Source organism: Vidua macroura, chromosome 8, assembly GCF_024509145.1.
Source record: "Vidua macroura isolate BioBank_ID:100142 chromosome 8, ASM2450914v1, whole genome shotgun sequence".
Taxonomy (NCBI): Eukaryota; Metazoa; Chordata; class Aves; order Passeriformes; family Viduidae; genus Vidua; species Vidua macroura.
Genome location: NC_071578.1, coordinates 18,844,837 through 18,859,644, shown reverse-complemented (window position 1 = coordinate 18,859,644; position 14,808 = coordinate 18,844,837). Strand labels below are relative to the sequence as shown.

General features: G+C 41.0%; 2 protein-coding genes across 5 annotated transcripts; one reads left to right on the top strand and one right to left on the bottom strand.

Annotated features, from left to right (window-relative positions):
• The first annotated feature begins 19 nt into the window (after positions 1–19).
• On the top strand, positions 20–3,860 carry BLOC1S2 (biogenesis of lysosomal organelles complex 1 subunit 2). 3 transcript variants are annotated; one of them, XM_053983319.1, is made up of 5 exons: positions 20–135; positions 1,140–1,256; positions 2,083–2,202; positions 2,696–2,800; positions 3,323–3,860. In XM_053983319.1, the coding sequence occupies exons 1-5, from the start codon at positions 27–29 to the stop codon at positions 3,352–3,354; spliced, it is 483 nt and encodes a 160-aa protein (XP_053839294.1). In that variant the 5' UTR covers positions 20–26; the 3' UTR covers positions 3,355–3,860. The 3 variants fall into 3 exon arrangements, with proteins under 3 accessions (XP_053839294.1, XP_053839295.1, XP_053839296.1); XM_053983320.1 differs by lacking the exon at positions 20–135 and adding an exon at positions 232–366; XM_053983321.1 differs by lacking the exon at positions 20–135 and adding an exon at positions 722–740.
• Positions 3,861–6,481: 2,621 nt separating this feature from the next.
• LOC128810471 (cytochrome P450 2H1-like) lies at positions 6,482–14,019 on the bottom strand. 2 transcript variants are annotated; one of them, XM_053983317.1, is made up of 9 exons: positions 13,808–14,019; positions 12,659–12,821; positions 11,659–11,808; positions 9,800–9,960; positions 9,412–9,588; positions 8,847–8,988; positions 8,378–8,565; positions 7,784–7,925; positions 6,482–7,301 (listed from the first exon to the last, which is right to left on the bottom strand). In XM_053983317.1, the coding sequence occupies exons 1-9, from the start codon at positions 13,982–13,984 to the stop codon at positions 7,120–7,122; spliced, it is 1,482 nt and encodes a 493-aa protein (XP_053839292.1). In that variant the 5' UTR covers positions 13,985–14,019; the 3' UTR covers positions 6,482–7,119. The 2 variants fall into 2 exon arrangements, with proteins under 2 accessions (XP_053839292.1, XP_053839293.1); XM_053983318.1 differs by lacking the exon at positions 9,412–9,588.
• Positions 14,020–14,808: the final 789 nt, after the last annotated feature.

The window sequence follows — 14,808 nt, the reverse complement described above, 5'->3', positions numbered from 1 at the left end:
CCGGTTGCGGTGGGAAGGGGGAAACGATGGCACTGACGGCGCAGCCGCATCGAGCACAAACCAGGCGCTCTGGGTTCTGCTTCACTGCCTTTAACGGCTGGAGCAAAGTAACCTCGTACCACGTTCTCCACCTCGGTATTTGTCTCTTTCCTGCAGCCGCGTCCCCGCAGTGCCGGCACACCGCACACCTGCCGCGGCCGCCCCTCAGGGGGCGGAGGCTCCGGGGGCTCCTCCTTGTGCCGGGCGCGGGGCGGGCCCGGGCCTGGCGCGGGCCGGAGGAGGCGGCTCCGGGCCGTGGCAGCGGCTGTGTGCCCATGGCGGCCGCGGCGGAGGGGCCGCCCGAGGCCGGAGCGCAGCCCGCAAAGCGTAAGGGGCCGGGGCTGGGCCCGGGCGTGCCCCGGGGTCGCGGTGCGGGGCCGGGCCCGGCCCAGGGAGGCCGCGGCGCGGGCAGGAGTTCCCGGCGAGCCCGGGCCTGGCGTGTGCCGGCCGGGCTGGGCCATACGCCTTCTGCCGCTGCTGCCCTGGGGCCCGGCCGGGTCCTGCCCGCGCCGCCGCTTCGGTCGGAGGGAGCCGCGGGCCTCGGGCAGCCTTCAAACGCCGGCAAGCGCTGCCGACGGGGGAAAGAGCGGCCTGCCGGGTTGGGGAAGAGGTGCCGACTGCTCCGGGGAGGGGCCGAACAAGGGCAGATCGTGGTAGAAACGGGTTTGGAGAAGAAAAGCGGCGATTGCCGCTTTCCTCAGGTGGGACTCTATTGTAGCCCGTATAAAGCGGACTGGGGCAGCTGTGCTTCTTTTCCGAGTCTGTGACTAGAAATAAGCAGCAGCACCGTGCACAGCCACTCAGAAGCTCTCCCCAAATTGCTTTGCTGTCTAGGCGCGAGGGGCACTAATACTTGTCAGTGCTGTCAGGCCGGTACCTGTCTCTTGAATGCTCCGTAAAGTATTATTTGGAAATGCTGGTACTACTTCGAAGAAGCTGCCATGGTTTGTTACTCCTTAACAGTATAAAGAAGGCAATTTACATGGAAAGTAGCTGAAGGCAGCTTGAACGGGGAAAAAATGGGACCATGTAATCTTTCTGTTGTGCTTCTGGACTTGCTATAGTTTGCCTTAAGCCTGTAATGTCTTTACCCTGAGTAGAGGATCCTGCTGTTGAAACTGCAGAGGAAGCTAAGGAGCCAGCGGAAGCAGATATCAATGAACTCTGCAAAGACATGTTCAGCAAAATGGCCACTTACTTGACAGGTGAACTGACAGGTAAGGCACTGCAATACTGACCTGCGAGTTCTTCTTTCTTTTCACTTTGTTTCAAAGAAATCTGTTGGATAGTTTGTTTAAACTGTAACTATTTAGATCTCATCTGGTAAGGCTGGCAGTCCAAATTTGGCACATTGCTAGGTTGTAACACTGAGATTAGTTATATTAATTTAACTAAGTCCCAGAATAGCACAAATATTTTTCAGAACAATTCAGTGTGATATCAGCAGCTTAAAAATAATTATTTTTTGTCTCAAAGAGGTTTGTACATGGAAAGTCAATCTAACAAAAGTGGTCTGGGTTAAGATAGAGTAGGAGGGATGCACAACAGAGACTGGAGTAATTTTTTTCTTGAGAGCAAGGATCATACGTGTTTTCCAACATTTATGCTTTAGAATAAACTGGTGTGCAAAATTAACTGGAGCGATGTAAACTACTCACCAAGTTAATGCATTGCATAGGCTCTAATTTTGAAAGCATTCCTGATTTGCAGACTTGAAGGACCTATGGTAAAAATTACCAGTCTGGATTTGTGCTATCAGTTTTGTAAACATAAGTGTCTAACTGACAGAATTAAGAGTAGAAATATGAGGATTTAGTAAATTTTTTTTAAAAAAAGTTTAGAAGTAAATTCATCAGTGCAGTTGATTTTTGCAATTCACAAAATGTCATCTTTCTGTAGAGTGTATACTAATAACCTGTATTGCCATCTAAACTGTTGTGCTTCATTTGGCTGTTGGTTTGAAATCTCTTGTCCTCTTAAAGAGTCTGCACACAATTCAAACTACATCACCTTTAATTAAAATAAACTTTATATTTTTTTAAGCCACCAGCGAAGACTACAAACTCCTGGAAAACATGAATAAGCTGACTAGCTTGAAGTACTTAGAAATGAAAGATATTGCTATAAACATCAGTAGAAATCTGAAGGATTTAAACCAAAAATGTAAGTACACCAGATAAGGTAGGGGTGTCATGAATGGCACACTTATTTGGGAAATAAAGCATCTTAGAGTCAGAAGGTTCACACTCCATTAGTGCTGAAGGAAAAAAACCTCACTGATACAGATGTGCTGCTATGCAATGCCAGTCTTGTATATTTCTTAACAGCTTTAGACTCTGTAGGTTACTGTAAGAGAGAATACATCTGAATTTGTGTCCTGGTTTACCCCAGACTCTGGATCTGATAGGAATAACACTTTTTCTAATTCATGTTCTCCTGTTACTTGTGTTGGAGACTAGACAATACTCTTAAACATTTAATATTTTCCTGGAACGTGGCTGTCAGAGTCACCACTTAATTTTGGGGCGGGAGAGGGCACCTTTTGAACTGTGTTATCTGAAGAATGTAATAAGAAATTCTTGTGTTTCAAATGTGAACTGTTTCTTGGAAGTGCATTACTGAGAACTGACAGATAAAGTTTTTATGCTTTTTTAAGATGCTGATCTTCAGCCATATCTGGAACAGATAAACCTAATTGAGGAACAGGTTGCAGCTCTGGAGCAGGCAGCTTATAAATTGGATGCATATTCCAAAAAACTTGGTAACTATCATCCTCCACTGTTAAGACCTAGCAGCATAGTGCCTTGGAAGAGAATTTAAAAAGAAAGAAAGAAAGTAAACTCTGTTTTGTTTAACAAATCTGAGGTGTAGAGTTGCCTGTGCAGCTTTTGAGCACAAACATTGTGTGTGAAGTGATAAGCATTGGGAAAAGATTCGTGTAATGAGTTATATTTTGGTGGACTAGTACAGGTGTTGTTTAACTACTGCTTATTAGTGAGGCTTGATTTCTTTTTTATGGTAGGCACTGACTTATATTTTAAAGACTGATGTTTAACCTTGCAAATTGAGGGATTCATAATGTTCCACTGGTCACCCAATGCCTCTTGGCTTAAATTAATATTATTTTCTGACATAAGCACCAAATTCTTAAAAAAATTGTTGTACAATTATATTTGCCTAAAATGCAGTAGAAAAAAAGGATCCTGGATGATACAGTCAGTTAGCTTACAGGATGCAAAGCTTTTAACTACCCAGTACTAAAATACTATTTTTCCTTCTGCAGAAGCCAAGTACAAAAAACTGGAGAAACGATGAAATTACAATACTCTATAAGCTGGAGTTGGGCAGTGAATTGGACTGATCTCTGGTTTTGCACAACAGCAATTCTGTATGTTGACAAGGATTTGGTTTACAGTTGACATGGAGACTGGGACTTTTTCCAGCTATTGGTAGGCTGTATTCAGGCTTAAGGTTGAATAATATTTTCCTCTTCTCAAGGGGTACTGTTGCCTCAGTTCTGCAGTGAAAAGTAGAAGCTTGTCTTTAACTCATGTCAATATTGGCTATTTGTGTGTTAGTCCTGTTTTCTACATGAAATACTTGGTCTAGGGAAAGTCTTCCATAATCTGTAAAGACATTTTCCCTTAGTAGCAGCAGGACCTAAACTTCAATTTTTCCTTCATTGAGCTCTGTGTTGGGAAGATACCTGGACCTTTGGACTTAATGGGTGGAGTATTGAAAACACTTCATTTTGGTGTCCCCTTTTATCAGTTTGAAATAGAAAGACTAATTAAAAATTTACAATAAACTTGCTGCATATATTTCTCTGGAATGTCAAGTTCTGTTGGAAAGATTACACAAGCTGGTTTTGTTTTTTATTTTTTCAAAGGAATCTGTTAATAAAGACAAACTCCTTCAAGCTACTAGGGATGATAGAAGAGAACATGTTTTAAACTCTGCATCAAGTATTCCTGCAATTATATTCTTTGACTGTCTGGACCTCTGGTGAAGTTTCAAGACATATTACTTTATCACATGTTCAGTTGACTTAGCAGACCCTTTCTCTACTTCACCAGTGGATTTTGAGCCTAGTAGTTTTTGAAGTGACACACCTAGCACAAAAATCTGCTTCTCTACTAGGTTGACGATGTTCCAAATTGCTGATTTGGCAGAGCCCTTTGTACTGAACAGTTATTCGTCTTACTCCAAGGATATTTTTTCTGTACCTATTGATCTTAAGTAATTCAAACTGGCTTTTGAGTGAGTTGTAGTTGAAGACAGTACAAGTACTGTATGTAGGAAAGAAGTGGTTCAAACTTAGAGTGTTTAAAAGATGTCTAGTCAGGTGCTAGTGTGATAAAGATCATCATGCTGTCAGGCTGTGTACAGCCACTATTTAGTCAGGATGGATACTTTTCCCTAGTGCTCTTTAGAAAGAAGCAGATGTCTTTTGAGAGCCTTCACCATCACTTGGAAAGTCCTGGGTTTGAAACAGAAATAACATTTCTGTGCTCATGGTGTTACCTGGCAGGACTGCAGGGGGACACAGGGAGGTGCCATGCCAGCAGGCAAAACTACAGATCCTGCAGGAAAGGCACAGTATGGACCATGTCCTGTTCCTGTTGAAGAAGTTGCTTTTCTGTGTATACAAAATACAGTGCCATTTTAAAACTACAAGGATGAAAGCCTCCAGGGGCTCTGAAGATGGACATCCTTCTAGCCATGCACTGTCACCAAGTGCTCAGTTGTTTTCAGGTAAGGAAGGTAAGAAATAGTAAGTTCCTTCACAAACTCTTGAGTATTCCACCTCCAGGAAGCAAAAATGAGAGAAGGGGCTTGTCCCACAAGAGACTTTCTTTTTGAGAGGAAATTTTAGAGATGGACTTCCTGGCTGGCTGGAGGACTGTGTGACAGTGGCATCCCAATTAGGCTAAGAGCTGACAGCTATGGTCCCAGTTGTGTCTCTGAGTACCTGTTACCCTCCTTGCCTGAGGGACCTCTGTGTCACTGGTAGAATCCACATCATGTCAAGGATGGCAGGTCCTTGGAAAGTAGCACCATGGAAGAGACATAGGTGTGTGTGAACAGCATTGTACTGGGGAAATGTGTAGTCAGTTCAAAAGCAAAGCCACAGCTTGGTTACTGTTCAGATGTTTCACCTGGAGAATGCCTGAGAAATTCCAGAGGAGGTACAGAAAGAGATTAAATCTCAGAGTTCTCCTTTGCAGCATTTTCTGGTGGAAAATAGAGTAAGAAAATAGTGGGTTCTTAAAAGGAGGAACCAGAGGAAAACAGAAAAGGGAGGGCTGAAGCAATTCTTGATGGTTTAGACTGCTACTGCAAACCAGGGGATGAAAATCAGCCTAGCAAATAACAGCTCTTTTAGAAGAAACAGAAGAGTTCAGTTCCAGAGGTGAATTTTTTTTTTTCCAGCATCTTGAGACAGTTCTGCTCAGCCACTCTTAACAGGTTATTCTGAAGTCATTCAAGTTTCAGAGCAGTACTTTGTGGAGATATCCACAGTGTTCAGAATCAGGGCACATGGCTTTAGTCCTCCCCTAATCCCAAAGCCCACTTCATACCATGGTGGAGTCTCCAGGTGCTAAAGCTGTTTTGCTGATCTGCATTGGCTGCCTCCTTGACTTTTCAGCATGAAGGAAGATAACTGGAATAAGAAAGCTACACTCACTTGTTTTGGCTATTTTAGTAGTGGCACAGCTAAAGAGGAAGTACATTGCTTTCTTCTTTTTATCTGGTGAGGGAATTTATTTCTGATTCTGTGGAATTTGTGGCTTTTTGCCTTTGCAATGCCATGCTAGTAATGCATAGTATATCTAGCTTATTATCTTTGAAAAGAAGCAAGTTCTGTCTGTTTCACATAAACAGTTAATGACATTGTGGTAATATCACAGTTCTGTTTTTCCACATAATACAGATTCAGCTCTCTTTCTTCACTGTAATCACTATATATTATACATTGATGGGAATTAAGGCAGGAAATGCCAGCCATTGATCTGTACATATATGCTTGGCAAGTCATATAACTATTTATGAATTTTTTTCTTGATTGTAACATTGCTGTAGTGATCTTTATGTACTTTATAAAATACTGAGAAGATGCAAGCTGGCATTCATCTAGGAAAAGGCACTAGGGGGCAATCCTGGTATTATTTAAATTTGTCCTTTTTCTCCCCAATGAACAGCTCTGTAACCACAGTTGGGGTTCTAATGGGTCTCATAGGGTCAGTGCAGCTTTATCCCAAGTTGGGAATGGATGTTTATAGATCGTTAACCAGCTCATTCTTCAAGCCATAGTACATTCCATATGAGTGAAATGAAGCAGTCAGATGTGTACAGGACTTGAAAAAGATTTTGGAGTATAAGCCTTGTGGACACCGTTTTTTCACTAAAAGATGTTCTGGAATATCAAAAAAAACAACAATTCAGTATACTACTTCTTTATTTTGCAGTATAAATTGTAATTTCACAAACACTCATTGTAATCACAGAGGATAACCCATCTGCCCAGTCATTGATAAACTCTATCCCCACCACAGTAGACAGTAAGTATTGGGTCACGAATACAATAGATGATCATTATCTGCCACAAAAAAAACCCTTATTTTATGTTTGCCTTTACAAATAGATTATAAACAACCTGAAAGTACAGAGAGAGGTACTTCAAGCAGAGTTTGTAAAAACCCTGGAGTACAAGCATCTATTCCTTCTGGAACCCCTCAAGTGGTAGGGACAGCAGCAGCAGGGCTCTCAGAGAGCTAGTGCAGATGGTCTGGCATGTCAGGAGCCAGACAGGAACCGCAGCTGGGTGAGGTAGATGCAGAGAAGAATCTCTGTAATTTTGCACAGGGTACTGTGTCCTTCCCTGTGTGATTGCCTACTCTGTTAAGAGCTGGCTGTGGTGATTATAAAAGCATCATACAATTTTCTTTTCTAAACACTCTTCTCTCCATACATTGTCTACCAAATGGTCTGAGTGTTTCATTCTCAACAGATTGGGCAATGACTGTCATTCATCCGGAGCACTCAGGAACTTGGGAGCTGGAAACTGTCTTCACTTGGCTAACGTGGAACAAAAGAGACCTCATAGTGTCGGGGCACATTTGCCAGACTGGTGATTACTGGGCTAATGTCAATGTCTTTGTGATCCACAACAGGCTTCAAAGTAAAGTTCTGCAGGATGGATGTTAAAAATATGAATATCTCCATCCGGGCCAGACCTTCTCCTGCACAGATCCGTTTTCCTACAACCAAAAAAAAAAAAAAAAAAAGTCACAGTGGAGTATTTTGCTGATAACTGATTTTAGCCCCAGTTCCATGAAAATTTGAAAATTCAGACATCTCAGAATGCACAGGCAGCACTGCAGTATTTTGGGGAAGCATGAATGAAACTAGGAACTAAAGGTCCAGAACAATGAGAGTGCTCAGTGTCTGAAGGCAGTTTGAGGCTCTAGTTGGTCAAGTTCTGCTGCTGTTAGATGGTTTTAGAGACAAGTTGTATGAGTCCTACTTCATACACATCTTGTAGAAGGCATTGGAGGAGTTCTTGTGTTTGCTAAAAAAGGAAGTCAGCTGGAACTGTATTGCAGGGGTTAGAGCTTCCCAGAAGTGACTCTAGCAGATGTCACCTGACATCATTGTACAGACAATGGTGATGGAGCCATGAAATCGTCAGAGAGATTTCAGGAGAGGATGGTCTAGGATCTGAAAGCGCAAGAGGTCTTACCTGTAGAAAATGGCATGAAGTAGTCACTTTTTTTAAAGGTCCCATTTGCATTCAAGAAATGTCCTGGGTCAAATTTTTCTGGATTTGGAAATTCCTTGCTGTCATGTAGGACAGAACTCAGCATAGGGAATATCAGAGTGTCCTGAATTAACAAAAAAGGAAGGTACAATGGAGATACATTAAAGCATGAAGGCACTAAGAAGTTCCTAGAGCTAAAGAGAAGGGTAGTTAAAGTTTAGAAAGTTTTTAATGCATGAAAATATGTGCCATTGGTATGGCAAAGATTTTTTTTTTGTGAATTTAATAAAGAGTCTGTTTAGAGTATTTAATATTGCTTCCAAATAAATTACAACTTACACTGATGTGAAAAAAAACCCAGAAATATCTCCCTCTTCATACAGAGGATGCAAAAGTATTTTCTTCTTTTTTATCTAATACAAGGGATTGAACTCAATAACTTCCAGAATCCCCTTCAAAAAAAATTTCAATCCAGTATCACATTTCAATACTTTTGAAAATAAATAAAATACAAAGAACAAAACTCATAATTGTTTTCAAGAGATTACAGCCTTTCTCAGAGACAATGTAACAGACCTTGGGGATAAAATAGTCTCTGAACTTGGTGTCTCTGATTACAGCATGTGGGACATTAATAGGAAGGAAATCAATGTATCTCTGGATTTCGTGGATCACAGCATCTGTAAAGGGCATCTGGCTCCGATCTGACATGCGAGGGCTTCGGTCGCGGCCAATCACGGAATCAATCTCCTTTTGCATTTTCTCTGTTGAGAAATCAGTAAGTGTTGGATGAACAAGTCCCCCATCTGTTTGCCTGAACCTCTCTCCATATTTACAACAAAATATGCTTTTAGCACATCAGGAATATATTATTATACTTAGTACTAATATCTGCTTTTTGTGAAGACATCCAAGACTTATACACATTTCCACACTGCAAAAACATCCTTCCTTAGTCAGGAGACTGTTGCCACATGTGGTAGTGACAGCAATTGTCCAAACTGATCCCACAACCTATTAAAAATTGTTTAACTATTTCCATTACCTACTATCTCTGGGTATTTATGGAGAATCAGAACTGCAAATCTCAGTGTGATGCTTGTGGTCCCTGTTCCTGCAAGGAACAAGTCGAGTGTGGTTCTGCTCAAGGTCTCAATGGTGAATTTTGAGTCATCATTCCCTTTCTCCTGCAGGAAGATTTGGCAGAAGGCTTTGAATGACAAACCCAAGAAGTTTGCTTAAAAAGAAAAATCCTGTACCCATAATGTAGGTTTATGAACACATCTAATGTTCTTTCAAAAATACGACACACTCTCAGAACATCAGCATTTATGGTAGGTTTACTAAATAATATTATTATATGGAAGGAACATTGAATTATATTAACCAGATTGGTCTTCAGCTTTCATCACTTTGGCTCATGCTGTTTATTCTGTGTTAAAAAATCCTTGATAAGAAAATAGAGATGATAAAATGAAGTCAGTGTGTCATGAAGAGCATGTTCCCCTCTGTATTTGCAAAAACCCAATGCCTCATCACAAGTAAAAAGAAAATATCTGATTCAAGTAGTGATTTCCATATAATCCACTAAATCTCTACACTTACAGTACCTGTTCCATTTTATTAAGAAAAGCATCAATAAAATCTCGAGGACAAGTGGGATCTAGGGTTTTCTGGTGTTCCATTACGATATTTGTTGTAAATTTATCAACTTTTTCAACATTTTTTATCAGTCGTTGATGAGGTCCAGGTAAATAATCCATGACATTTGGGAAGAAATTATATAGCTGTAAAAATAAAGGGATGAAAAAGCACATTCTGATTAATGTGGATAAACTAAAATGTTCCCGATTTTAACTATGAAAATGGGGCAGTTAAACTGTTTTGAAGCAATAGGTCTTTCTTATTCAGGATTTTATGGTAATTTATGGTTTCACTACATTCAGCAATTTGAATATTATAATAACTAACAAATGTATTAAATAAAACCAGACACACCTGTGTTTGTATAGAGGTCTGGAGCTTGTTGTTTTCCTCTATCAAATCAATTAAAGTCAGAAAATTCTTGTCCTCATAGTCAAACCGATCCCCAAAGACGATGGAGCAGATGATATTGGAAACAGCATGGATTAGGAAACTGCCAGGGTTGAGGGGTTGCTCTGCAACAAACACCAAAAAAAGGTATCTTACTTTCAGTATTTAATGGATCAACCCCTCCTCTGACACTATGAGGTAGTTTCACGTTCTCTGGAGATCCAGAATTTTGCACTCCTTTGAAAGGACAGTGAAGGGCTTACCAACTTATTCTTGAAGTGAACTAATTTCACTCTTATAATGGTTTAAGTATCTCTTCTGTCTTGTTCTCAGCAGAACCCTGGTCTGAGTGCCTTAGTTGCTCTTCAGCTAGCACATGCCTGTCTGTCTTATAGACTGTATTAGAAACAGCCCAAACATTCCCACAAAACCCCAATGAAACCATGGGGACTTTGCCTGAACCATGTCTTTAGGTTATTGCACTCTCCTTATTAACTTCATTAGTGCAACCTCAGTTATATAACCCTGTCCTTGGGGTTCAAATTCCTGTGATTTAAATCTAGTTTTGATAGCACAGCTGCATGACTCCTGTGCAGAGAATTATGGTGTAAGCAAAAACCAAGATTAGTCCCAAGAAAGAAAGGAAAGCTAATTACAGACAGTGATAGAGTGCATCTCAAAGTTTCAAGATGAGAAACAATAACATGAAAAGATATAAAATCCAGAAAGAAAACCACAGAGTGAGAAAATGTCAACTTGGTAGCAGACTATTCCAAGGAGCAATAGCACCAGTTCTCTGCCTGACTGGTGACTCCGTGGCCATTGAAGACTCAGCTGATATTTCAGAGGTGGTGAGTATATTAATGCTGAATGTAGAAGACACGAGTCATAGCTATTTATTAATTGCATTAAGGGTAAATAATTTATACCGGGTTTGTACTTTTTGGTTGTATATTTATACACAGTAAAAGATGCTGCAACAAGGTGAGCCAGAGTTAGAGGCTTGCATAAGGGCATAAGAAATATAGTATTACTGTGACAGTCAAAAGATAAAAGCAATGCAGGTGAGAGTGTTTTCTCTGATTTATAAAATGAATGTTTATCTGAGAAGCCAGATTATATTTTCTAGTGGCTCATGGAAACTAGTGATGCTTAATCATTCTTTTAGATCTATCTGCTTTTCCTCCCTTGCAGAATAGGCACATATTGAGGGCTGGCAATGAAAACAGTGGCTGATACTGTGCCACCCTCAGGGGACACATTTAGAAGTAACACTGACTTATATATTACTAGAAAACACGTTTACAGGTTGAAACCAAGTGGGTAACATTATACCCTGCCCTCAGAAGCAGCTTATATACCTGTTCCCATTGGACAGCCCCACCAATACTGGGATGTATGGTCTAGTGTTCAGATGGACCCAACCCCAAATATCTGCAAATGAGTTCTCTGGTCACCTACTTCTTCAAGATCTGTTTACATAGAGTTGCAGGAGACAAGGTGAAGAACTGTCTCCATGGCTGAATTCCATCAAACACTTGGCTCTGTGGCAAAGCCATTCCTTTTGCCCCTTCCTGTCTTGTTCTTTAAGCAGAATAGGTTAAAAGGCACTTTCCAAGTCTCTTTCTCCTACTTTTATCCTCCATACTGTCACAATGCCTTTGATTGACCCACTGATAACTTTGCCCACAGAAGCAGGGAGCAGAAACAGCAGTCATACACCCACTCCTTGAGTCATAGATTTTGTGAAGCAACCCTACACCCTTCATTGTCTCATTGCAGATATGCACAGTGTCTCAACAGGCACAAAGTCCTTATCATACCATGTGTGTTCCTGAGCCTCTCCACCAGAAAATGAGCTTCCTCTTGGATTCGCTCCTCAATGCCCTTTTTCCCCATCCCAAAATCCCGCAGGGTGGTGAGTGCAAATCGTCTCAGCTGCTTCCAGGTCTCCCCATTGCTGGTCAAAATACCTGACACAGGGAGGAAAAATAGACCTTCATGATGAAACAGGTTTTTTTTTTTCCCTTTAATGGGAGCTACACAGTAAGTACTCAGCATGCAAAGACACCTCTCTGTGGAGTTACACTACAATTGCTATCTGCCCAAACCCATAACTTCTTTGCAATTCTGAAGCTGGAAAATTTGATCCATCTGTCACAGCACTTGAATAAAACTGACTTTATTCCCAGGATAAGAAAAACTATGTTACAAAGCAAGCAAGAAGTAACACTGAATTGGTCTTGGACACAAGGCCTTTACACTGACATAACCACTCAGATGTTCTGCTGTGCACCTGCATAGAGCATATCATTATTGACAATACCAATGGTACTGCACTGTATATATAATACCACGGAATATGTACTATAAATGCCATACCCAGGATTGGCCTGGTGAATAATCTCATGACCTAATCTGAACTGTGGCCCTTACTGGGTCAGCCTATATTATTTTATCTTTGTTGTGCTCTGGACTTTCCTTATGCTGGTTCCTTAGCTGTGTCTATATTCAGAATATTTTCAGAATTCGGAGAAGAGACCTTAGAAGCATATTTAATGTACAAAATTTTAGCCAGAGCTTGGAGCACACTGGAAATAAAAAGGCACTCAGTGAAGCCATCCTGGGACCTTAAACAGTTCTCCAGGGGACCAGTTTACTCAAGGGTTCAAGTAATGAGCTGGGGTTTTTGCCTTTAATTGCTAATTTGTCTGCATAAAAGTAGTAAATGAAATCTACATGCCCCTCTGCAGTGCCCTCTCAGCTGTGTTTCTGAAGCTCTGAAAATACCTGTTTTGCATGCTGGCATTACCAAGAACGTACCTGTGCCTTGGAAGAGTTTTTTAATCAGTGGTAGAATGCCTCTTCCACTGAAGTCATCTCCTTGATCAACCAGAGCTTCTTTTACAACATCATAGCCATACAGCACCACAACTTTTTGTGGGCCCAAATGTACCGTGAAGACAGGACCATACTTCTCACTGAGCTGTAGGAAAGGTGAGCACAAAGAGAAACATGACAACATCAATGATAATCATGTGATGTTTGTAGGTCAAACAAAGTCGTCTGAGAGGTGATGTGTCATTGTCCCAACACTGTTGAGATATAACACTGATTAACAACAGTGCAGAAATCTTTCAGTTATGAGTTACAGACAAGGGAAGAGGGAATCATACAAGAAATAGGGAATATGAATGGAAATGGTGAGTATCCAGTCCAAATCTGAGAAAAGAAAATAGCCCTTCACAGGGCTGGCAAACATTTCAGAATATCTTTGTGCAGGGCATAGTGGATAACAATTTACATGAGCTCTAAAATCAGTAATGTACACAATATGGAAGCAAATGCCTAAAGGGTTTTTGACCACAAACAGTGAAACTGTTTCTCAAAGGGGTATTTTTGCCAGATGGGTGACATCAGTCAGGGGAGGGAAGGGACAGCACAATTCACCTCCAAACATTTTTACTTCAATTTCTGCACTTGCTACTTCCACTCCCAGGAGATCCTACGTATCTGCTAGGGAGCAGAAGCAGCAAAATGGAGCAGGGCTCCTCCCCCAAAAAAGGCCAGGCTGTGTTGCCAACATGGTAAGGGATTGAGCACAGGAGGATTATACTCCAACAGCATCAATGCCTTGATTGCTAATCCACTGCAAATTGTAGTACTGTGGTACAAATTGTGAGCTCAGCACATAACTCTATGGTCATTGCAAATATATAGACTGACCTATAATATATGGACATATATATATATATTTATATATACATACCTGTAATATATAGACTTAGAAATACAATAGATTATTGTGATTATATATAGGCTTAATAAGCATGTATATCTGGGAAACCTTTTGTTTCTGTTTAACATTTGGTCAATGCAAATTAAGCTTGTGAATTTAGCTGAGAATGGCAGGACTGGACTTTGTTTTATACGTCATAATGACAACATAGAAAGAATAAGACAGTCCCTTACCTGTTTCAGGCTTTCAGGCAAATTCCATGGGTTTATCTGGAGCAGGTTTCCAACAATGGGGAATGCAGTGGGACCAGGAGGCTCCTTCCCTTTTTGAGATCTGCTTCTCCAGGTGGCAAAGAGAAGGCATGAGGTGCATACCAGCAAGAAAATAGTGGTCACTCCCAGGGCTTCCATGGTGGGCTGAGGAAGAGAAGTCAAGTGTTAGAAAAGCCTGGTGCTGGACCTGTAAATCCATGCTCATTTATATGCTGTGGTGCCAAAGCATGTGGTTGAAAATAGCCAATAGTGCCTTGCCATTCCTGTTGAGATATGAGTTTACTTATTAATCTGCTAATGATAAGAATGAATGTTACTAAAGCTGACTTTGTGAGTTATGCAATGGTCCTAAAGCAATGGTAATTAAGACCTGGCAAAGCCCTGTTAGGGAAACAAGTGAACAAGGAATGAGAACATGTGTAGAGAGCAGAAGACGGTAAAAACTGTAGCTTAAGAAGGGGAATGGAAATATTAGTTGAATAAAAAAATAAATAGCTTTCATTACCTTAGGAAGTCTCTGTGTAATAAGGAAGAGACATGGCATTACTCTTAAAGTAATCCTGAATGAGAATCTGCAGAAGAAGATTGGTTATCTCTGTTTATCTCTGTTTATCTCTGATCTATGAAAATGGTGCTCAAAGACAAGGTAGTGGATAATGCTGGCAAGAAAAATGAAATGTGTCGAACACTTACAGAATATTCTGAGTTGGAAGGGACCAACAAGGATCATCTAGTCCAACTCTAAAGTGAATGGCCCCTACAGGGATCAAACGCACAACCTTGACATTATTAGCACCATGCCCCATCAGTTCAGCTAAGCTCAGTATGAGTTCTCTGTAGCAAAATCTCTCTGGACAGTTCTGTTTGGAACAGCTTTCTCTTTTTTATTCTCCCTTCTCCCCCTCCCACCTTCCCCTCTGTTTTTGAGAATCTTTATGTGTTATAGCCCCAGACTCTTAGCA